This window comes from Tursiops truncatus, chromosome 8, assembly GCF_011762595.2.
Source record: "Tursiops truncatus isolate mTurTru1 chromosome 8, mTurTru1.mat.Y, whole genome shotgun sequence".
NCBI classification, from domain to species: Eukaryota; Metazoa; Chordata; class Mammalia; order Artiodactyla; family Delphinidae; genus Tursiops; species Tursiops truncatus.
Genome location: NC_047041.1, coordinates 4466789 through 4489306, shown reverse-complemented (window position 1 = coordinate 4489306; position 22518 = coordinate 4466789). Strand labels below are relative to the sequence as shown.

At 56.3% G+C, this 22518-nt stretch overlaps 1 protein-coding gene and 1 long non-coding RNA gene across 6 annotated transcripts in view; one reads left to right on the top strand and one right to left on the bottom strand.

The window, feature by feature from the left end:
• ST14 (ST14 transmembrane serine protease matriptase) overlaps nt 1-12515 on the top strand; it is a 39944-nt gene extending 27429 nt beyond the window's left edge. For 3 of the 5 annotated variants that reach the window (XM_033861790.1, XM_033861792.2, XM_033861794.2), the window contains exons 8-19: nt 1475-1614; nt 1792-1889; nt 2555-2664; nt 2748-2878; nt 4019-4123; nt 4414-4524; nt 4610-4723; nt 4961-5143; nt 5749-5935; nt 11008-11282; nt 11622-11758; nt 11835-12515. In XM_033861790.1, coding sequence (XP_033717681.1) covers nt 1475-1614; nt 1792-1889; nt 2555-2664; nt 2748-2878; nt 4019-4123; nt 4414-4524; nt 4610-4723; nt 4961-5143; nt 5749-5935; nt 11008-11282; nt 11622-11758; nt 11835-11996 — 1753 coding nt within the window. In that variant the 3' untranslated portion in view covers nt 11997-12515. Of the gene's footprint in view, nt 1-1474; nt 1615-1791; nt 1890-2554; nt 2665-2747; nt 2879-4018; nt 4124-4413; nt 4525-4609; nt 4724-4960; nt 5144-5748; nt 5936-6141; nt 6224-11007; nt 11283-11621; nt 11759-11834 lie in introns of those variants that run through there. The other 2 variants (XM_033861793.1, XM_073807980.1) reach the window with 2 other exon arrangements.
• On the bottom strand, nt 9846-22109 carry LOC141279295 (uncharacterized). The gene is made up of 5 exons (XR_012333261.1): nt 21328-22109; nt 19345-19774; nt 17980-18141; nt 13510-14123; nt 9846-13134 (listed from the first exon to the last, which is right to left on the bottom strand). It is a non-coding gene; the product is annotated as an uncharacterized lncRNA (long non-coding RNA).
• Nucleotides 22110-22518: the final 409 nt, after the last annotated feature.

Sequence of the window (22518 nt, the reverse complement as noted above, 5' to 3'; positions counted from 1 at the left end):
TTTATATTGGAGTATAGTTGATTTACAATGTTGTGTTAGTTTCAGGTGTACAGCAAAGTGATTCAGTTATACATATACTTATGTCTATTCTTTTTCAGATTCTTTTCCCATATAGGTTATTTCAGAGTATTGAGTAGAGTTCCCTGTGCTATACAGTAGGTCCTTGTTGATCATCTATTTCATATAGAGTAGTGTGTATATGTCAATCCCAACCTCTTAATATATCCCTCCTCCCCTTCCCCCTTTGGCAGCCATAGGTTTGTTTTCTATGTATGTGAGTCTGTTTCTGTTTTGTAAATAAGTTCGTTTGTATCATGTTTTTTAGAGTCCACATATAGGCGATATCGTATGATATTTGTCTTTCTCTTTCTTCACTTAGTATGGTAATCTCTAGGTCGATCCATGTTGCTGCAAATAGCATTATTTCATTCCTTTTTATGGCTGAGTAATATCCCATTGTTTATATGTACCACATCTTCTTTATCCATTTATCTGTCAATGGACACTTAGGTTGCTTCCATGTCCTGGCTATTGTAATAGTGCTACTATGAACATTGGGGTGCATATATCTTTTTGAATTATGGTGTTCTCTGGATATATGCCCAGGAGTGGGATTGCTGGATCATATGGTAATTCTGTTTTTAGTTTCTTGAGGAACCTCCATACTGTTCTCCATAGTGGCTGCACCAGTTTACATTCCCACCAACAGTGCAGGACGATTCCCTTTTCTCTACACCCTCTCCAGCATTTCTTGTCTGTAGACTTTTTGATGATGGCCATTCTGACTGGTGTGAGGTGATAGCTCATTGTGGTTTTGATTTGCGTTTCTCTAATAATTATCGATGTTGAGCATCATTTCATATGCTTTTTGGCCATCTGTATGTCTTCTTTGGAGAAATGTCTATTTAGATCTTCTGCCCATTTTTTGATTGGGTTGTTTGGTTTTTTTGATATTGAGCTGCATGAGCTGTTTGTATTTATATATTTTGGAGATTAATCCCTTGTTGGTCGCATCGTTTGCAAATATTTTCTCCCATTCCATGCGTTGTCTTTTCGTTTAGTCCTGCCACTTATTAACTGTGCAGTCTTGGGTAAGTTACTTCACCTGTTTTGCCTCTGTTTCCTTATCTGTAAAATGGGGATAATAGTATTTAATGGTTGTTGTGACGAATACCTGAGTTAATGGATACAGAAGCACTAAGGACAGTGCCTGGCGTGTTCCTAGTAAGTGTTGGTAGTTGATGCCGTTACTACTGCTGTTGTTGCTATTATTTGGTCCATAGTGTGTTTAATGAGTCCTCTACTGTTAGGCATTCAGTGTTTCTGAGTTCTTGCTGTTATAAACAGAGACAGTCTTTTGAGGAGATCCTTACTCAGGTAGCTGGTTGCCTGTGTGGGGAGGGCTTTGGGACCCCACCCTCGGCCCCTCTGCTGGGTTCTGTGTGCTCATAACGCCCGCCCTTCTGCCCCGCAGGCTGTGTGGCTCATACCCTCCCTCCTACAACCTGACCTTCCTCTCCTCCCAGAACGTCCTGCTCGTCACGCTGGTGACCAACACCGAGCGCCGACACCCCGGCTTCGAGGCCACGGTCTTCCAGTTGCCTCGGATGAGCAGTAAGGGGCTGCCCAGGAGGGGACAAGCCTCAGGACCACATTTGACGCTCAGGCTCTCCTGGTCATGGAGTGTCTGGTGCCCAGGCAGGAGCTTGAGGGAGGCTGGCCAGCTCCTCAGGGCTCTCGGCCTGCCTGGGCCCTTGGTCCTCACGCCCTCCCCCCTCCCCTTCCTTTCAGGCTGTGGAGGAGACTTGCATGCAGCCCAGGGCACATTTAGCAGCCCCTACTATCCAGCCCACTACCCGCCCAACATCAACTGCACCTGGAACATCGAGGTAGGCGCTGTGATGGGGGGGCGGAGGCGGCTAGAGAAGGTGGGGGGGACAAGGGACAGGGAGGGGGAGGGAGGGGGAGGGATGCTCCAGGGCACCAGGAGAAAGCACGATGAGTGCCTCCGGCCTCCCCTAAGGTGCAAGTATGGAGGCCGCAGGCGGGGCAGGTTCAGGCAGCATCCAGCAGACCCGGGCTCACACCCGCCTCTTGGCCGGCGCCTGACGTGACGGAGGGACCTCGGCCCGGGACTTCCCTCTCTGGCCGTGGCTCGCTCTGGGCAACGTGAGAGCAGGGGTGCCGGCCTCTTAGAGGAGCCGTTGGGACGAGGCCAAAGGCTGAGTGACACTCAGAGGACGCGCTTGCTGGACGGCAGGAGACACGCGTCTTGCCGACGGGACACCTCACGCCGTCCAGTCGATGATGGGGGGGGAATTTCCAGCCTTCTTTAGTAACGTAATAGTGTGTCTCGCTGTTTGCAAGTCTGGAAGGTCTTCCAAGCATGGAGCTCGGATCCCTCCTGCCACGTCCTTACTGCCCCCGTGGGCCGGAGGGAAGAACCCGGCAGCCGTGCTCCCGCCATGGTCCTGGCCCCGTGGCTGCCACGGGCCACCCCGGACTTAGGAAGGAGCGAAGCGGCACAGAGGGTCAGCAGCATCTCTCTCCCCAGGTGCCCGACAACCAAAATGTGAAGGTGCACTTCAAAGCCTTCTTCTTGCTGGAGCCCAACGTCCCCCTGGGCTCCTGCTCCAAGGACTACGTGGAGATCAATGGGGAGAGGTGGGTGTCGGGGGAGGGGGAGGGGGCTGCCCCAGCCCCGGGGCGGGTCTTCTTCCTCCCGCTGAGGCCCCTGCCGCCCCCAGGTACTGTGGAGAGAGGCCCCAGTTTGTCGTGAGCAGCGGCAGCAGCAAGATCACCGTCCACTTCCACTCGGACCAGTCCTACACGGACACCGGGTTCCTGGCCGAGTACCTGTCCTACGATGCCAGTGACCGTGAGTGACACGCTCGGGAGGCGGGACCTGGCTGGAGGGCGGGCCCGCGATGAGCTCTCTGTTCTGCATTTTATTAGCGCTGTGCTCTCCTGACTCTAGGCCACCGGGGCCGGTAGGATGCATTATCAGTTGCTGTAGTAGCTTTCTGCGGGGAAAAAAAAGGCTACCTTAGATGCACTTGTGAAAAAAGGCCGACAGTGAATGCCGGCACACACCGTGTCCTGTGGTCCCTGGGTGCGGCATCTCAGGCCGAGGACCCCCGAGTTCCTTTGGTCTATTGTCCCTATGGTTCTGCATCACTTTGAGAATCTGTGCTTGTCTCTGTGTGTCTTTGAGCACCTATAGGATTAACAGCATGCTTTTGAGACACATTAGAACATACTGGGGCTTGAGTCATCACACTAACTACTCCTAGCTTTGGAAATTCTGTGATCTCTACGGAAGAGGTCTGGCAGTTTCCGTGACCTTTAATTTCACTGTCCGCTGTGAATACCAGTTCTTCCACATCCATGGTGATTATTTTGTTTCCACCCTGCATCCTAGAATAACCTTTTGGAAGTCACTTTTACTGCACACAAACGTCCAAATTTAAGTACAAATTCAACTACACGACTCACCGCCAGAAGTGTAATTAGATGAACAAACCGCTTTGTTAAGTGACTGAGCTACCTGTGCAGAAAAGTGACAACGGCCTCCTCTCCATTTTGTTATCTGCCTGATGACATCAGTTGTCAGACACATTCCAATTTCAGAAACCTCGGAATGTGGAAAATGTCTTAGAATTAAGGGAAGCCGGTGATGCCGTGTGACACTGGGGTGGGACACATCAGCCGTCTGCAGAGCTGCTGCTGCTGCGACTTGCTGACGGGGAGCCTGGCGCTCGGGGATGTGGCTGACCAAGGACACGGGGCAGTAGAACTGCATGCGCACCCGCCAGCCTCTCTCCACTCTGCCCGGGGCTTCCCGGGGTTTGGTCATGGGGGGAGGGGGAGGGACCTCGACTGGCCCTCGCCCGCTAGCTGTAGGAAGCCCCTTGTCACAGCTCAGCGGACCTGGAGACCCCCAGCTGCAGCCTCGCTCCTCTGAGCTGGAGGCGGGGCTGGGGGTCGTGGAATTGAGGCCTGCCCTGTCTCTCTGCAGCGTGCCCGGGCAGGTTCATGTGTAACACAGGGCGGTGTATCCAGGAGGAGCTGCGCTGTGACGGCTGGGCTGACTGCACCGACCACAGCGACGAGCTCCACTGCCGTGAGTCGGGGCTGCCAGACCCGGGCATCCTCTGCCCTTGCTGTGCCCGACTTCTGCCACCGACCCTGCGGCGGGATGGCCCGAGACGGTGGGGGAGGTTGTTCCCGGCCCGGGGCAGACGACAGGCCGCCTTTCCTCGGGCTCCTGGGGGCCCCCTTTGGAGCAGGCGGTGCTGAGTCAGCTTCCACAGCTAGGCAGGACGTGGTCCCCAGGAGCGCAGTGCCCCAACTCCTGGGAAGAGCGGGTGCTGAGTGAGCCTCGTGTCTAACTGCGGCCCCTCGCCCCTCCAGAATGCAACGCCACCTACCAGTTCACATGCACGGACAAGCTCTGCAAGCCCCTCTTCTGGGTCTGTGACTCCGTGAAGGACTGCGAGGACGGCAGTGATGAGCAGGGCTGCAGTGAGTGGGGCGGGGGGTGGCGGCTGGGCTCCCCGCGGCCCTCTGCTGACCCGCCAGCCCCTGCTGAGTCCTTGCGCTTTCCCAGGCTGCCCGCCCGAGACCTTCAGGTGTAACAACGGGAAGTGCCTCCCGCAGAGCCAGCAGTGTGACGGGAAGGACAACTGTGGGGACGGGTCCGATGAGGCCAAGTGCCACCACGGTGAGGCCAGGCCCCGCCCCCTTCCCTTGGGCGCTTGCCTGCCACACTCACGTGCAGCGGGTCCAGAGTTCAACACACACAGACCGCCCTGCACACTGAGTGTGCGAGAAAGGGTGTCGGCTGGGCACGGGTGCGGATGAGGGGGCAGGCCCAAGAGGGGCGTGAGGGGGAGGGACCATCAGCCTGGGTTCGGGAGAGAGATTGATTCCCTCCCCCTGCGTCCTCCTCCGTGAGCAGTGAGCACCGTCACCTGCACCAAACACACCTACCGCTGCCTCGACGGGCTCTGTGTGAGCAAGGGCAACCCCGAGTGTGACGGGAAGAAGGACTGTATCGATGGCTCGGATGAGAAGGACTGTGGTGAGCAGGGCTGCCGCATACAGTTGTGCAGGTTGTTCACTGTGCAAGGCGCATACGGAGGTGGGCATTATGTCAGCGCTTCACTCACCCAGCTCTGCCCTGGTGAGAGGGTGTGTCTGCCTGGAGGAAAGGATAACTTTGCTGATTGGCACCCAGGCACTGCCTCACAGGCAGTTCTGGTCCTGGAGGCAAGGCCCAGGGCGGCTAGTACGTCAGGGCCTCTGTGGCAGGGCTGGTGTCCTGGCCGCGGTGCTGGGCTGACCCCCGCTCTGTAGACCTGGCCACAGGGGCAAGTCCTGGAGCCCTCGGCAGGGTTTTGTCCCCACCCCGCCCATACTTTAATTTGCAGCCTCTTGTGTATTTCAGAAGCGCTGGCCGTAGGTTACATGTGAGCAAAGCAGCAGCTGTTCTGTGACTTCACGTCACCCATTGCTCTTCCCTCAGAGCTGTGTCCTTCCGCATGCAACAAGAAAGTCTGGGCAAATGACACCCAAATTAAATCTAAGCTAACCATCAGATGTCTGAAGGCCCCTGTGCAGGAGCGGGAGGTGGGGAGTGAGGGTTTTGAATTTGGGGGCAGGGAGAGGGGCCAGGTGGCTGCCCCGGCTGCTGCTCCGGTGGCGGGGCTGGTGCCCCACTGTGACTCCCGTCTCTGCCCCTCCCAGACTGTGGGCTGCGGTCATTCTCCAGGCAGTCTCGGGTTGTCGGGGGTGAGAACGCGGACGAAGGTGAGTGGCCCTGGCAGGTGAGCCTCCACGCCCGGGGCCAGGGCCACGTGTGTGGGGCTTCCCTCATCTCCCCCAGCTGGATGGTGTCCGCCGCCCACTGCTTCGTCAACCACAGAGGATTCAGGTACGCCATGGGCCGGAGCGGGGAGGCCTCGTGCCGGCCCTAAGTGGGGCGCCCCTCCATGTTTCCTGGGGTGGAAAGGCCCTGTGTCTGTGAGTTGTGCCCAGGTGAGGCAGGGCCGGGACTGGAGGGGTGGCAGACCCCCCAGGATGGGGCTTAATAACAGAAGTAATAAAAATGAGTGTTTATTGGGTGCCCCTCTTGTCCAGCGGGATCTCAGTGCCTCTCCTAACAGCCCAGGCAGACGGGTCTGAACACGTCCCCGTTTTACAGAAACGGAGGGTCAGAGAGGTAAGGACATTTGCCTGAGGTGGTACAGCTTTTAAGAGGCAGAGCCAGACTGGGGCCCACGTGTGTGGATTCCAGAGCCGGTGCAGTCAGCCTCTGCACGGTGGAGACCCCTCGGGACCCTTTCATTCACCGCCTGGCCCTGGCTTGCCAGGCCACCGTGGGCGAGTTATTCACCTTCCTAGGCCTCAGGCTCCTGGGTGCTGATGGTGACGCTGTGATTTTTACGCTGAGAGGTGTGAGAAGGGAGCGCGGGGACGCACCTGAAGCGCTGAGCCCGTGCCTGGCGCACAGTAGATGCTCAGCCTATCGTAGCCTCAGGTCCACGGCAGACCCGAGCCCGGTGCAGGGAGGGGCACCAAGCATGCCACCGGGCCATGCCGGCCTCTCAGGGCGGGTGGGCAGGGCCAGGCTTAGCAGGAGCAGGTGGCCCAGCGCCGGGGCTCTTTCTGACTTAGGTCCAGCCCGCCCAGGCCCTCTGGCCATCGGCTGCGGGAGGGGGACTGAGGGGACAGCTTGCTCCTGGAGACTCGGGCACAGGGGTCCCCCTCACCCAGGGCCTTCCTGCCGGGCGCCTGCCCTCCTGCCACGGGCAGCTGCGTGGGAAGGGGACCCAGGGTGCCACGGTCGCCCCTTGGCCAAGAGAGAGCGGGACCACCATGGACTTCCGGGACAGACAGGACCCATAGCATGATGTAGGCCTAAGGCCAGACACTGGGGCCGGTCAGACAGGTGCACGTGCTGGGGGTGATGTAACAGCAGAGGCTTGGGGGGAGTGGGGTCAGTGGTGGACCCCGGGCGCTGCTGGGCTGGTGAAGTGCAGCCTGGTCCAGCCTGCCCCGCTCTTCTCACTCTGTCACACTCCACTCCACTCTGGGCAGAAGCGACCCGCTTTCTTCTTGGGGTGATGGGAGCTTACTTCAGACTTTTTAGAATGAACTTACCATTTTGAAGTGTGGACAAGCTGCAAAGATAGGACGCAGTTTCCCCATATCCCCGCCCACTTGCCCTTGATGTTATCATGCTGCTTTTGTCAGCACCGAGAAACGAGAAACTCACGAGAAACTCACGGTCCCTTACTAGGAACTTGCCTCCGGGCTGCCTCGGGGCTCCCCCTGGGCTCCCCCGCAGGCTCCCTGGCACCGGTTTCACACCAGCATCCTTTCTGCTGCAGGAGTTTGTCCAGGTGCCCCCTTTGTGTCTGTTGTCCTGTCCCCCCAGTCTCCTCTGGTTCGGGACGATTTCTCAGTCTTTGTGTGTTTTTCGTGACCTGGACAGTCTGGAGGCCAGGGGCCCTGTAGAGTGCCCCCATCTGGATGCATCTGAGGTTGTTCTCGTGATTAGACTGGGGTCATGAGTGTTTGGAAGAAAGTCACGTTGTATCAGCAGGTAAATGATGTCAACGTGGCTTATCTCTGGTGATACTCAGCTCATCTCGGTCATCTGGTTAAGATGGTGATGACTGCTCTCTCCACTCGGAAGTGTTTCCCCCTTCTGTACTCTATTCTTTGAAAATGAGTCAGTGTGGAATTGCTTTGTAAGGAAGCTTTGTCCCTCTCTCCCATGTATTTATTTAATCATCTATTTATGTTTGTAGGGACTCGTGCATATATTTATATTTCGGGTTGTAATCCAATACCGTGTTGTTTACTGTCGCTAGATTATTCCAGAGCCGACCACTGAGAGCTCTCCAGGCTGGCGCCCAGCTCCCTAGGACATGCCCCCATTCTTTTGTTTTTCTGAGCCACCTCCTTGCTTTCGGACACCACCTGGTACTCTAGGCTCATCCTGTATTTTCCTGGTCCAGCCCTAGAACTAGGCATTCTGTGAGAAGAAACCAAGATCTGGGTCCTCTGCACCCACACAGCCGCCACCGTCCCCGTTCCTAGCCCCGTCTGCAGGGTGAGCTGGGATGTGCGTGGACTTCCTGAAGCACCTGCCCCTGGGCCCTGCCCGGCTTCTTCCTCTTTCCCTTGCTTCACCTTTTCATTTCTCATTTCCTTTTCCTTCATCTTCTCCTGCTCAGCAGTCTTACTTCTGCCCATTAATGCCCTCAACAACCATTGCTACCATTGGCACCGGGAGAGAAAGCTGAATTAGACTTGGTCCCTGCACTTCCAGACGTCCCAGGGTAGGGGGACAAGTTGCCATACACATGTGCACGTAGTAAGGGCTGTGCCAGAGCTGGGGGGAGGCTGCCGAGGGCCCAGTGTGTGGGTTAGAGCTCCCCTGAGTGCTAGGGAGGGTGGCTGCTAGGAGTGCCTTTATGGGCAGGGTGTCTGGTCTGCTGTTGAAACGTGAGGGTGTCAGTGGACCAGGTGACTCAGACCTTCCAGACAAAGGGAGGGTTGTGAGCAGGGACAGGCAGGGAGGAAGTGTGCCAGGACCTGGAGTGCAGGTACTTTGGACACATTTCTGAGTCAGCAAGCGATCCCAGGGTGTTACCGAGAGGTGGCATCTCGTGGTCAAGGGCATGGGCTGCTGGGTTCAGACGGTGGCCCAAGACCACCTTGACTGGCTGGGGGATAAGAAGACGTAACACGTCGGGCGCCAGAAGAGTGCTTGGCGTGGTCGGCTGTGTCGACCTCTGCCTTTTGCCTTAGGTCTTGACGGAATGGCCGGGGTTTATCTGCAGGTGTTTCTTTGCCGCCATCTAACCCATCGCTGCTGAGTTGCCTCTTAACGCTTGGGCCTTCACCATTCTTTCTGTGTTTGCTGTCCAGCTGATGTGCTTGTGACGATGCAGCACGGGGATGTCACCAGTCGGCTCGACACGACCAGCTTTGGGGCTTTTTTTTCTCCAAGAGGTCCTTCATGACCTTGTGGAGTTTTCACACTGTCTTTTCTTGTCCTGCTTTTGTTTCTCTTCTTTGTCTTCTGGAAGTTCCAGGCCCTCTCTGGTGACTGACACTGAAGTCTTCTCAGATTCCTTCTGCTGTCGGACACAGTACTCATCGGCGGGCTCGAGCACACAGATCACTGCTAAGCTGTGCTTCACTAGACGTTCACGTACCCCTTTCTGAGCCATTTCCGAGTTAGGCGCAGCCATCGTGGCACTTCTTCCCCGAGGACGGCAGGCGGCGTCTCCCAAGAACAGGGAAACCCTCCCATGTAACCACCATACGGTTATCGCATCCGGAAACGATCGCACTGACGTAGCACTGTTAGCTGGCATATGGTCCGCATTTCAGATTCCTCCAGTTCTCCCAGTATTTATAGGTTTTTAAAAAATGTAGGATCCAGTCAAGGGATATGCTTTGTTTTAAGTCATTAGTTTTGACTCGTCTCTTTAAAATGTAGAACGGTCTCTCCCAGCCTTTTAATTTTTGTTCTTTAGTGGCAGTACGTTTTTGAAAAGTCCAGGATGTTATTTTGCAGAATGTCTCTCGATCTGGTTGTTTTTGGTTGTTGTTTCATGATTAGAGTTAGGTTACATTTTTTTTTTTCTGGTCAGGAAACACTGCATAGGTGATGTGTCCTCAGGAAGTACATAATACCCCATCAGTGGTGATGATTTGGAGATAAGTCTGATTACTTGGTTAGGGTGGTGTCTACCAGTGCTTATAAAGGTGCTTCCCCCGTTGGTTATGACTCTTGGGTGATGCTTTGAATTGGTGTGTGTATCTTTTTTTTTTAATATTTACGTATTTATTTATTTGGCTGCACCAGGTCTTAGTTGCGGCATGCGGGATCTTCCTTGCCGCGTGCAGGATCTTTAGTTGCGGCATGTGGGATCTTTTCTTTTAGTTGCCGCAAGCGGGATCTAGTTCCCTGACCAGGGGTCGAACCCGGGCTTAACCACTGGACCAGGAGGGAAGTCCCAGTGTGGCTATCTTGTTACCCAGTGGTTTTTAGCATCTGTTGATGATTCTTGCGTGTATCGGTTATTGCTGTGGAAGGTGTGAAATATGACTTATTGTGTCATTTCTTCTGTATTTATTAGCTGGTGTTTTTCTGTAAAGCACAGCTTTCCTTCTCTTCTTATAAATTATTTTGAGATTATTTTTTAGCTTCAGGACAGATTCTCCTCCGCTTCTTGTATTGTTTATCACGTATAGCGCTCTAACCCCTAGTTTACTTTGGTGTCCAGATGAGCCAGATCTTGACTAGTGAAAGCCTTGTCCTACTGGCCCCGCCCTCGTGCCAGCTCCCACTCACTTCTGGTAACACAGTATATTCCTGGTTCACTCTATGTGCTGCTTGCTCCAGACCTGAAATCAGCCACTCCTCCAAGGAGCCTTGGTTCCTTTCCATGGGGAAGGATCGTCAGAAGCCACGTTCTGTCTGCTGTTGGGGATGCCATGGCTCTGAGGCCATCATCTTTCTGAACAGCCGTGAGCTTTTCCTGCTCTGATGGCATGTCAGCAGCATGGGGTTCTTCTCTCCTCCGCCTCTGCCTGTTGGTGTCTCCCTTTTCCCACGTGGGAAACTGGGTCCCAGCAACACCAGGGTCTTGTCTTTTTACTGGTTCAGTCGTCCCATACACAGTAGTCAGAATTGCTGCACCATCCCGCTGCCGACGACAAACCTGGTGAAGTTCCATCTACTTTTCAGCTCCTCTGGTACTTAAAGTATGTACCGCTGTGTTAGAGAAGTATTTGGATGGATGTGTCCCTTCCATGGAAGGGTAGATTAATGAGAAGGGAAATCTTTTTGGTAATGAGATAAGCGAGGGCAGCTGAGCATCGTCCTGGGGTGGGCGCGGGCTCGGGTCGAGGGGCACAGGGCACGGGGCCGAGGGCGCCGGCTCAGGCCTCCCTCTCCGCCCGTCCTCCGGCCCCCGGCAGGTACTCTGACCACAGCATGTGGACCGCCTTCCTGGGCCTGCACGACCAGAGCAAGCGCAGCGCCCCCGGGGTGCAGGAGCGCCGGCTGCAGCGCGTCATCTCCCACCCCTTCTTCAACGACTTCACCTTTGACTACGACATCGCGCTGCTGCAGCTGGAGCAGCCGGCCGAGTACAGCGCTACCGTGCGGCCCATCTGCCTGCCGGACGCCGCGCATGCCTTCCCCGCCGGCAAGGCCATCTGGGTCACCGGCTGGGGCCACACGCAGGAGGGAGGTGAGCAGGGGTGGAGGTGAAGTTGGGGTGAGGGGCTGACAGCTCTGCCCGCAGTCCAACCGCTGTGGGATGGGGGGGGCCTCGTGGCCGTCCTTCTGTCCCTCCCTTTATCACACGCCTTCCCAGGGTGGGTATCGGATTCCTCACCCGACAGATGGTCAGCGCGGCCTGATCACTCTGCCCCGCTGCACAGCATCCCATCCTGGAGACGTGCCCTCAGGTTTTAGCCACGTGTGGGCCGCGGGCATCCGCGCTATTTCGGGGGCTCTGCTGGTCGGGTCCCCCCGCTGACTGCCGGCCTCCCCTCCCGCCCTGTCCCCCGCTTCTGCTGCCTCCCAGGCACCAGGGCGCTGATCCTGCAGAAGGGCGAGATCCGCGTCATCAACCAGACCACGTGCGAGCGCCTGCTGCCGCAGCAGATCACCGCGCGCATGATGTGCGTGGGCTACCTCAGCGGCGGCGTGGACGCCTGCCAGGTGGGCCGGCGGGGCTGGGGGCGGCGCGGAGGGGCGGGGCGGCGGGGCTCGGTGCCAAGGCCTGGTCTCCCCGCAGGGCGATTCCGGGGGCCCACTGTCCAGCCCGGAGGCCAATGGGCGGATGTTCCAGGCCGGCGTGGTGAGCTGGGGCGACGGCTGCGCGCAGAGGGACAAGCCAGGCGTGTACACGAGGCTCTCCGTGTTTCGGGACTGGATTAAACAGCAGACCGGGGTGTAGCGGCGAGGTGCCACCCCAGGTGCGCACGTGCGGGCTGAAGACGGGATTGCTGGCCGGACCCCCGGCTTGGCCCCCGGAACCCAGACTGGGACCTGATCCCCGAGCCTCTGGAGATGGAGACGCGCCCGCAGGCCTCTCACCCACCCCACACCCCCAGCTTCCCAAGCGTGTTCGGGGAGGGGAGGGGAGGATGCCTGGCAGTGCCAGGCCGGAGGTTTGAAGACACAGCCTTTCGGCCCTGGCGCCACGCTGGGCCGGAGGCTCTTTTCCTCGAATACAGGGAAGGCTGGCTTCGTCTGCCTCAGATATAGGACCAGCTCTTGTTTGGACTTTGGGGCCCCTTGGGCGGGGCTGGTGGGACACCACGGGCTCCCAGGGTCGCCTGCTTCAGGAAATCCAGGCCTGAGGGACCTGGAAGTCAGCCGGGTCCAAGGTTCGAATGTTTTGCCGGCTCCCAGGGCGGGGTTCAGTGTGTATATTTGTGTGTATGAATAAAACACTTTATTTCTTTTTAGGTAATTTTTCTTTCTTACTGGAGTTGATGGGCTCCCCTAGCCCCAGCAGCAAGAAACTGGGTTTAAATTCCCCTCAGCACAGAGCCTGGAGTCAGGCTGAGAGTGGGGACCACAGTGCCCTGTGACAGTCCCCAGGCCAGCACAGGGCTGTGTTTCCTCCCTTACCTGAAGCTCCCCAGACAGGGCCTGGTGCCGGGACAGGAGGGGTGGGACGGGGTGCCGCTCCCTGCGATGGGGGAGGAGCTTTGTCCTGGCGGTTTCGGTCAGGTGGGGACATGGTCACGCGAATGCTGTGTGTGTGTGTGTGTGTGTGTGTGTGTGTGTGTGTACCTGTGCGCCTGCGCTTGCACACTTGGACACGAGAGTGTGCGTGAACTCACAGCTGTCCAGCGTGGGCCCCGATGATGCCGCCTCGCTTGAGGCTTCTCCCATGTCTAGTGCTGTCCTTCCTCCTTTGATTTTTCCTTAGTAAATTACAGTATTCTCTCCCTTCTTGCTTGGGATGACTCAGAGGGACAGAGACGAGGATCTGGGGAGGGCTCAGGGAGTTCTTGAGAAGATGTTTGAGGGCCTTCCATATGCCAAGGCTCTGTACGAGCTGGGGCTGGGGGATAGCAGCAGACCTAGGAAGAGAAATCAGATGGCCGTGTGAGGGAGGGTGGGTGGTCTTCGCTCATTGCTGTATCGCCAGCTCAGCTCCTAGAAGATGCTAACACATATTTGTTGACTGAATGGTCATTGCTCTCTATGTGTTTTGGAAACCAAAGGGAACAATCTGGGCAGACTTCCTGGAGGAGGTGAGCTGCCTCTTTCATTTTAGCCTGAGGGCCTTACCCTCTGGAAAGAGGGAGAAGTTTTGTCTTGACAGCTGTGCAAGCATCCACATTGGGTTTTCCTTCCAGGGAAGGGAAAGGGTATCATTTTTGCCCAGGTGTGGGGAGTAGGAGAATGAAGGTGCTGTCAGAAGACCCTGTGCAGATGGTGCCGAGTGTACATACCTGGTGTGTAGGGAGAGGCTTCACTTGTGGTCTGGTTCCCAAGGGTGAGAGCCCCTCAGGCAGCCAGGCCTGGCCTGTGCCTACCCACAGCACCGCTCTCCTGTCGGCACCTGACATGGTCCAGAAGACGCTCTCCCCAGGTCAGAAACGCAGGCGGGGTCATGAGACGACTTCACTGTCCCCTAAAGGCACAGGGGCTCCCTCTCCACAGCCCTCTGTCCCAGTCTATGGTGGTTTCTCAGCCTCATTGTTATCCTCCTGGGGCCCTTTGGGGTCACCCCGCTGCCTCAGGGGTCTCACCGGCATGTCCGGGCTGGGACTGGGCAGGTCATCCAGGACAGCGTTCCCACAGCGTGGCCCCGGGGCCAGGAGCATCCACACCACCTGGGGCGTCGCAGAGACTCAATTCTCACACTTCACCCAGACCTCCGGCGTCAGAGATTCTGGGAGGCGGGGCGCAGCCGTCTGCTTTAACAAGCCTTCCGGGTGATTCTGACGAACCACAGGGCTAAGAGCATCCGCATCTCTGAGTGCCCACCAGGTGCCCGGCACTGCGCTTTGCAGGCGTGTCCTGCGGTCCTGGCAGGGTCCTGGAAGCCACAAACATTTGACGCCTGGAAACCAAACAAAGCATCAGTGCCTTTCAAAAAACTGTGGAGCCAAATCCAGCATTACTTCTGACCACAGATAAGAATCGGCTAAGACTCCTTAGCTAGTGGGAAGTCAGTCTCGTCTTCGAGCTGTAATGAAGACAGAGGCCCGAGCACAGTCAGGGCTGACGACAGGAGTAACAGCCGGCCCGGGTCTGCTCCTCTCTGCCGAGGGCAGCGGCGCCAGCACCAGCCCTGAGCCACCGCCTCAGCTTCCTGCACCCGGGTGCAGGCCTAGGGAGAGACTAGTGACCAAAACTGTTCCGCACACATTTTCATGTCCAGTTCAAGAACTCCAGCTCCAAGTGTGAGCAAGTTCAGTTCCGCCCGTGCAGCCTGCTGTGGCCGCAGCCAGGCCCACGACGGTGCAGTGCCGTTCGTGCGACCGCACCCAGGCAACCAGGCAGCGCTGCCCCAGGCAGGCACACGGGCCTGTGCACAAGGCGCTGCCTCGGCTTCATGCTCTCTGTTGCCTTCGGTTGGGTCCCCACAAAAGCTCAACGAACCACTGTGAGGCCTTTTCCTGACTGACTAGCCTGTTTTAGTTGCTAGGATCTTGAAACGAGCCATCTCTCTGGTCCCCCAAACTACCCTGCGTCTCACTTGTTTTAGCCACCAATCACAAGCATTAAAATGGAAGTTCAGTCAATGTTTCATCCTATTTCGTGGACAGGGATCTGATCCAGACCTGGATTCTGCAGGAGGAACAGTCTGCAGGGACCCAGGGCCGGGCGGGGCGTTGCGGGGGGGCGGGAACCACAAGGGCGTAGGGAAGCTGTTCAGCCACCAGGGGGCACCGCAGGGCTTCCCAGGCCGCCAGCCTCCCGGTGGCCAAGGTGCTGTCACGGGAGAAGGGCCCTCGCTGCGCAGGGTGGGGAGGTGGATTGGGACGGACCCCAGGCACAGCCGTTCTCGGAAGGCTGTCTCCTGCAGCTTCCAGTCCCTTCGTGCCCCGTCACAGGTGGGCAGCAGGAGGCCCCGCACCCACCCCTCCCTGCGGCAGGGGCCTGCTGGCCCTCAGGCTCTGGGACCCAGAGGATGAACATGCCCAGGGCGGGGTCAAAAGAGGTTTAGGGTTTGAGGACAGAGGTGACCAGTGGCAGGAGGTGGGTGTTATCCCCCGGAGGAGCAAGCGTGGAACGATACCCGTTACCACAACTGACAGATGCTGCAGCCCGTGGGCAGGTACATTCTTACACACACACACACACACACACACACACACACACGCACGCACGCGTACGCACGCGCGCGCGTTCTTGGGGGAGGGGCAGGGCTGTGTTTTAGGGCCTGAGCTCCCGGTCCTGGAAACACGGCCTGGCTGTTACCACAGGACACCCTCCCCCTCTCTGGGGCACGTGGCATGCCCACAGATTCAATTCAGGGGGCCTCCCTCAGCTCTCTGTGATGGAATGAGGCCTCCCACTTTCCCAGGCTTGGAATCACGAGGGTGTGTGTGTTTTGCACACCTGCAGCCACACGTAAGGGAGATTGGACCTTAAAGCTGGTGTTTCTCAGACTTGAGTTTCTTGGAACACTGAAGCTCCAACATACCTACCATCTAATGAAAGAGCCACCTTACTTGTCTGATGTAAACCTCACAACAGCCCTATGGTCGTTCCCACTTTACAACAGAAAACCACGGCGCCAAGAGTGTAAGTAACTGCCCAAGGTCCCAATCTAGTCTCCTAGGACCCGGGCACCTAGGCTCTGTCCCCCATAGACTCTGTTACTCACACACCGTCGTTTCACGAGGGAAGGAACTTCTCGCGGGTAGAATGAAGGGGCCACGTTCTCAGAGACCCTGTGGGCCAGCCCCTAGGCTCGAGTCCCCCTTGCTTTGGGGAACTCCAAAAGACCTGGTCACGAGGCCTCCCTGCCGTGAGAGCTATTTTCCAGGTGAGGGGTTTGCTCCAGGTGGGCAGTGCACTCGTTCTCCATCTGCTTTGCCAGCCCAGGTGGGATGCCGCTGTTTATTGGGTCCCTGGGGTCCACCTGGCCCAAAGCGTGGGGGGGTTTGCATCAGCCCTCGTGCCATTTCAACTCGTCCGGTAAGGGTGATGGGCCGAGGGAGGGAAGGGGGAAGTGTCTGTTGGAAGGGGGTCCGGGCAACTGCTTTCAGGTCACCAGGCTGGGGTTCCTCAGGGTGGCAATCTGGAACAGAGCTTGGAAAGCCACCAAATACCACTCAGATGATGAGAGCAGGCCCCCAAGCAGGAATATGAACATTTATCACCTGCTTTTACGTCTTCGGGTTGACCTAGAAGATCGTTCCAACCGTTCTTCCACAAGGTGACAAACACGGCATTGACAGCGGGGAGTGAAGACGTCAGAGGGGCTTTGAGCAAGTGATGCTTCCTCTAGGCCTGGGCGTGGACAGGCTCCTCCCTGAGGAGAGGGAGCCGCCTCTGGCACAACAGGAAAAGGGGGAGCAAGGGGGACCTGGGTGCCAGCCGAGCGTGAGGGGGGCCTGGGTCCAGATTCCCTTTATGTTCTGGCTGTCCTCGCCCCCCACGCCCCTGCTCCCCGCAAGAGAGATGCTGAGGAAAGCAGCCCTTGACTCTCAGATCAGCACTTGCACGACGCGCTGATTGCTTCTGGTCTGATATGCCTACAGTGATGACTGTATTTTGGTGAAGAAACCCCAGCTCTTCGGATTTCAGTTCATTTCATTATCTGTTTCCCCCTTTTCTTCTCCAGAGGGCTGCGCGCTCCTGTGCCATCGCCCTGCACCTGCAGCTCCGAGGCTGTTTTTCTGCCTTTTCCCCTCATCTCCAGTTGTTTCTAAAAAGTCAGGGTCCACAGCTGTTTCCAGGCGAGGTGGAATCAACTCCATTGTCTGGTTGTTCCGCTGCCTCAGAATCTTCCAGCGGGAGGGCTGTGTATTTTCCTGGGGTGCAAACTTAGCTTGCCCTTCCCCTTGGCTCTGTGCTTTCCTCCACCACACGCTTCCTTCACCCTGAGGTTATCACGATTTTCCCTGCCCACGCCCCTGTGGTCAGGAATAATTCAGTCTCCCTGCCAGACCTCTCTTCTGGAACTTCATACAGACTTGTTTAACTCGAAAAGAAAACTCTTCCACCCTTAGCCCGTGTTCTTTTTCCAAAGAGCTGCAAGTACACGGTGTGTGTGTGGGAGGGCTGGGGGACAGGAGAAGGACCAGGTCCCGAGAGGAGGGTAGGGGAGCTCTCTCCTTCCCTCTCCCTCTCCCTCCTTCTCTCTCTCTCTCTCTCTCTCTCTCTCTGTCAGACAACAGCTCCCGAAGGAAACAGGGCATCAGATACCTCTTTGAATTTCATAACCTAGGTACTGTCCAAATACTTAAAAGGACAAGAAAAATGTGTAGAAACAGACTAGAAAAAATTGAAATCTATGTTTGGAACACATGACCCTTGCAAAAACACGGTTAAAAACTGGCTTATTTATACCAGCCAGAAGAAAGGATGAGGAAAGAAGTCATGGATTCGACAGGCTTTTGCCGAGGGTCGCCCTGCGCCCTTTGTGACTTGGGAACAGGGCGGTTGTAGGATGAGGGCTGCTTCAGGCTCGTCGGGCCTGGCCTTGCAGACGCTGGGAAGCAGGTCCTGGAGCCCGTCGGGGGCCCTTGGTGGGTGGGAGGGAGTTCACATTCCCAGGAGGTGTGAGGTCACAGGGCCCGGCCACTTGCCTCCCCGGGCCTCTGTGACCCTCCAGTTGCTCAGTGGGGTAACAGCTGCCTGAGGGCTGCCCTTTTAGAACTGGAAGGACACCTCCATTCAACCTCACAGCTGGAAAGAAGCTTTGGAGGTCGGGTAGGTAGGAACCTGCTATGCACACCTACCCTGCCGACATGTCTGTCCCGCCGCTGTCCTCGCTGGGGAGGGTCCGGCAGCTCAGCTGCTCCAGTGATATCTACGAAGTGTCAGTAACGGGGCAGTGCGTGCCGAGTGCCTCGTGTGCATCACATCACTGCATCCTCCCCACAGCATCTCGCTCAAGGTTCCTCAGAAAGAGAAGAGGAAGGATGCAAACCCAGCCGCTGGACTCCAAAGCCCGTGCAGTTAAGTCCTGGACTGCCTTCCAGAGGCAGGGCACCCCCAACCTGAAGCCTGGAGGATCCAGGGCCTCTTGCCAGGCGATCAGCTCCGTGGCTTAGGCACACGTGGAAAAGGCCAAAATGAACTAGCGGGGCTCTGAAAGGGCTCCTTCAGCGTCTCAAAATCTTTCCCGTTCCTATTTCCTTGGCTACTACCCCCGGCAGCCCCTGGGCATTTCCCTTTCTCAGGGGCCAAACCATCTGCTTTCTCTTATTCCTCCACCTAGGGCTAGTGGGGAATGGAGGGACAGAACGTTTCCTTGAGGTCTTGGCTGTGGGCAGCTGGACAACGTGCTCCGACCTGTGACTCAGAAGGGTCACTTCTGCCCTCAGCTTCCTCCCTTGAGCCATTCATGTCTGCTGAATGCTGGCTGGCCTTGGGGGAAGCCGAAGCAAAAGGAACAGAGGCCCAAAGTGATGGGGGCACCTGGGCTTGGAGAAGTGACTGGAAAAGGAGGACTGACAGAAGGCCTGCGGGGTCCTGCTGCGTCCAGGGAAATCCCCTTCCTCAGATTTCTCCAGTCCCAAAGAAGGAGCCACAGAATGAGCCTGGGTGGGGTGACAGAAATGTTTCTGGGTCACCAATGACAAGGACTTTCACTGGGACCTGGGGGAATGTCGCAACCGGAGCTGAAAAGACAATCCATTTTGTTCTAGTTCAAAGGCTTTTGAAAAATAAACGAGTGGTTAACAGTTTGAACTGTTTCGCTGGGTATTTATTTTAAACAAAAGCCTTTTAATTAGGTTTAATAAATATTTTGTAAGCTTGGCTTAAAGGCAAAGATTCTTTCGAGTCCCTGCCCTGGGGATCATTCTAGGTGAGAGCAGTAGGGGGCGCTCACGCCCTGCACGCCATAGGCACTGCCGCTGAAGCAGCCGGTCTGGAAGAAAGGTGTGGGTGCCCCGCCAGTCTCCACGACCTCCTCCCACCCAGTTCATGGTGAGTCTTGGCAAAGCCCAGATGTGGAACCCTGTGTTCCCAAGCGTGGAAACACCGCGTCTGGGCCCACTGTGAAGGCGGCTCTCCAGTGGCTGTGCTGCCTTTCCTCTTCCCGACCCCTCACCCCAGAGTGCGAACTTCATGGGCAGTGGCCACCATGGGAAACTCACCGTCCTGGAGAGGCTGGCAGGCGCTGGACGGCCAGCTCCGTAAGTGCAGCAGGGCTCGCTTACGTGACTCTGGAGCGCGTTCAGGGCTGGCATCACGCGGGCGTCCTTGGCAGACTCCTCGGCTGGAGCAGGTTTATGGGAGGCCCAGGAACTCGGGCGTCATGGTCACGGCCAGGGGGACTGAGCGTCCTCTTTCCTCTCTTCTTGGGGTCGGGGGGAGGGATAGAGGGCCCCCAGAAACTCCTCGGGTCGCCTTTTCCAGAATGTGGGTTTCCTCCCACTTAATGTACCTGGAAACGTTCCACGTCTCCAAGGTCAACACTGATCCCCGTCCGGCTTTCCTCACTGATGCCGTTTTCACGGACTAGGGAAGCTGATGAAGAGCTTCACTCCCCCACGAGCAGCTCATAATCAGGTGTTTCTCCCATCACTGAGAGTGAAAGTGAAAGGTAGGAAGCGTATTGAGGTTCGTGTTACACCTGTTTTTCATCTGTGACAGGACAGACTGCCATTATTATGGACCCATTTCCAGGATGTGTATTCGTCCCTCCTCACTGACTGACCTCTCACCGTGTTGCCAGGCTCGGGCATGGGGGTGGGCAGGAGGAAAGCGAGGCTGGGAAGGTAAGCGGCTCACGAGCCCACACACGCTCCTGTCCTGTGCGTCAGTCACAGGAGGGAAAGAGCCTTCAAAAGGAAGGCGGCAGAGCTGAGGGTTTCATGAAAACCTCACCCATGTGCAGCTACTAAAAGGTGAGGTTTTGGCCCTGGAAAGGTCTTAAGCATATTTGTTACCACATGTTCCTGTCACCCTAGATTAACATTATCTTGGACTGAGTCTGAATTACATTCAGCCCTGGCCTCCCCACATGCTTCTCATCCTCCTTGGGATTAGAAAATCCCTATTTTCTACTTATTACTCATGGGACTTCGTTATGGGTAACTTCTGGGAAGCAAGGACCAACCTTCCACGTCTACACTGAAAACAGATTATGCTTCTTATGTAACGTACTTGGAGTGACGTGTGGGGAAGCAGAGAGAGCCCCCCCCAACCCCGGTCCGAGGTGCAGGCACGCGGGCGCTGAGGGCCATGCTGTGGGCTGAGCCCCGAGGAGGTATCTGGTTCCCACTGGAGCCTGGGGGTCGCTGGGCAGAACGAACTGCTGGGTTTTTCCTTTGCTCTTGGCTCTGCTCACCCCTCCAACCTACACTTTACGATGGGAGAGGAGCCGGAAAATCCACTGACACACACGAGAGCTGGGGTAAACCAGTGACTGAGGGACTTCTCTGGCGGTCCACTGCTTAAGACTCCGCGCTTCCATTATGGTGGGTGCGGGTTCAAACCCTGGCCGGGGAACTAAGATCCTGCATGCCACTCGGCGTGGCCAAAAAATTAAAACCAAACAAAAAACCCCCAGTGACTGGGAGAGTCCAGGTGGGAAGGGATTCAGCAAACGGGAAAAACCTTTTACACCTGGTGCCTGTCAACAGAGGCAAATAAGGGGCTCCAACTGTTTGGCTCTGGGATGGCGGCTGTTGCTGACAGCGAGGGGTGGGGCACAGAAGAGCTTCTGGTCCCATTGTTTCAGGGGTGCAGGCCCAGGGCCCCCAGAGGGCGGGCCTGGTAGCAGCCCCAGGGAGGAGGTGCTGGGCGGGCAGGACTCCTGATATGGGGAGACCAGAACTGCAGATGGACCCTGACTGAAACGGAAGCCTCCCTTCTTCCTTTGCCCCTACTTCTCGTGTGTGTGTTTGTATGTATGCGTGTACACATCAATGTTTCGTGGCACTTAAAACGTGCAAGGCAAAGCTAGACCTTCCCCAAAGCTAATCTGTACCAGTCCCTCTCTCCTGGGACCACATGGAAGGCCCTGCCACGTTGGACAGTGGATCTGAATTCTCACTGGTGTCACACGGTCGTACCTGGGAGGCCGCGGGAGCTGTGGAACCCCTGTTCTGGGTAGAAATTATGCATGGATGTACCTGGCACGTGCTGGGCAGGACTGGATGAATCGGTGCTTGGTTTTTCCACGCATATGCACGTTTCCCCGTTTAAATCTCATCCTTTCCCTAGGCCTTCCTTGCTGTACCTCTTCAAAAGGCACTTGATAAAACTTTCCAGGGCAGTTATGCGTATCTCCTCACGTCGGGAGGTTCTTGGGGAAGAGCAACCGTCTTCCAAAAGCCACTTCATGTTTCCTATGTCCATGGAGATTACACGCTGGCAGCCTACACCTCATCTCCGGGCTCCGTGTACGTAGGAGCCTGTGAGAGTCAATCCCCCTGTAGGAAAGGATGTGTCTGGGTATTTGATACACGCAGGTCTCTTAAACAGCACCTTGAACTTAGAAGCCAAAAATCTGGATACATACAACGAGCTGCGTTAAAAAGTTAAATCTACAGCTGCTGCCGGTATCCAGCCTTTAAGCTCAGTTTCTAACTTAGAGCACCTGTTCCTTGGCCTGTGTTGGGGAAATAGACTTCTTCTGAGTTTGTCCAGGAAAAGATGTTACACGTGGAAACAAACTTCCTCCATCCTCCATGCTCAGTCTATGTCCCTTTTTAATCTCCAGGCACATCCTGTTCTGCTCTGGCTTCTTCCCACAGAGGAGTGGGTGGGGAGCCCAGCCTCCCTCCTGAACATGCCTGGTAGCGCCCTTGACCTTGTGTGTGGACCCTCACCTGCTTGGACCTGGCTTACTGGCCATCCTCTCACCTTGGCCATCAAACTGCTCCCTTACCCACCCCCACACTTTACCTTCAGTGCTGGCCAAACCCCTTCCCCTCCACCCAGATGATGAACCCCACGAGGGCAAGGTTTCTGTTGTTCCGTTCCATGCTGTGCTTGCAGTGCCTGGAAGTGTCTCGTGTGGCAGACACTCAGTGTCTGTTGAAGGAAAGTAGAAGGAATGTAAGCAGCAGAGGAAAGCAGGACGTGAGAAATGTCTTTGGAAATTTCAACCCTACCAACCTGGTTTAGTAGAAGCCAGGCTTTGCTATGAAAGGGCCACCCAGCTAAGTAACTTCCTTGCACGACTATTCCTAAACCTCTCCTCACCCTAACTCTGGGCTCAGCTCTGGAACCTGGCTCAGAACTCTGCCTATCTCTTTCTCTATTTTTGTCTAGGACACAGAGTTCCCCCTCAAAACCAAAGGGAGTTCCCTTAAGAATTT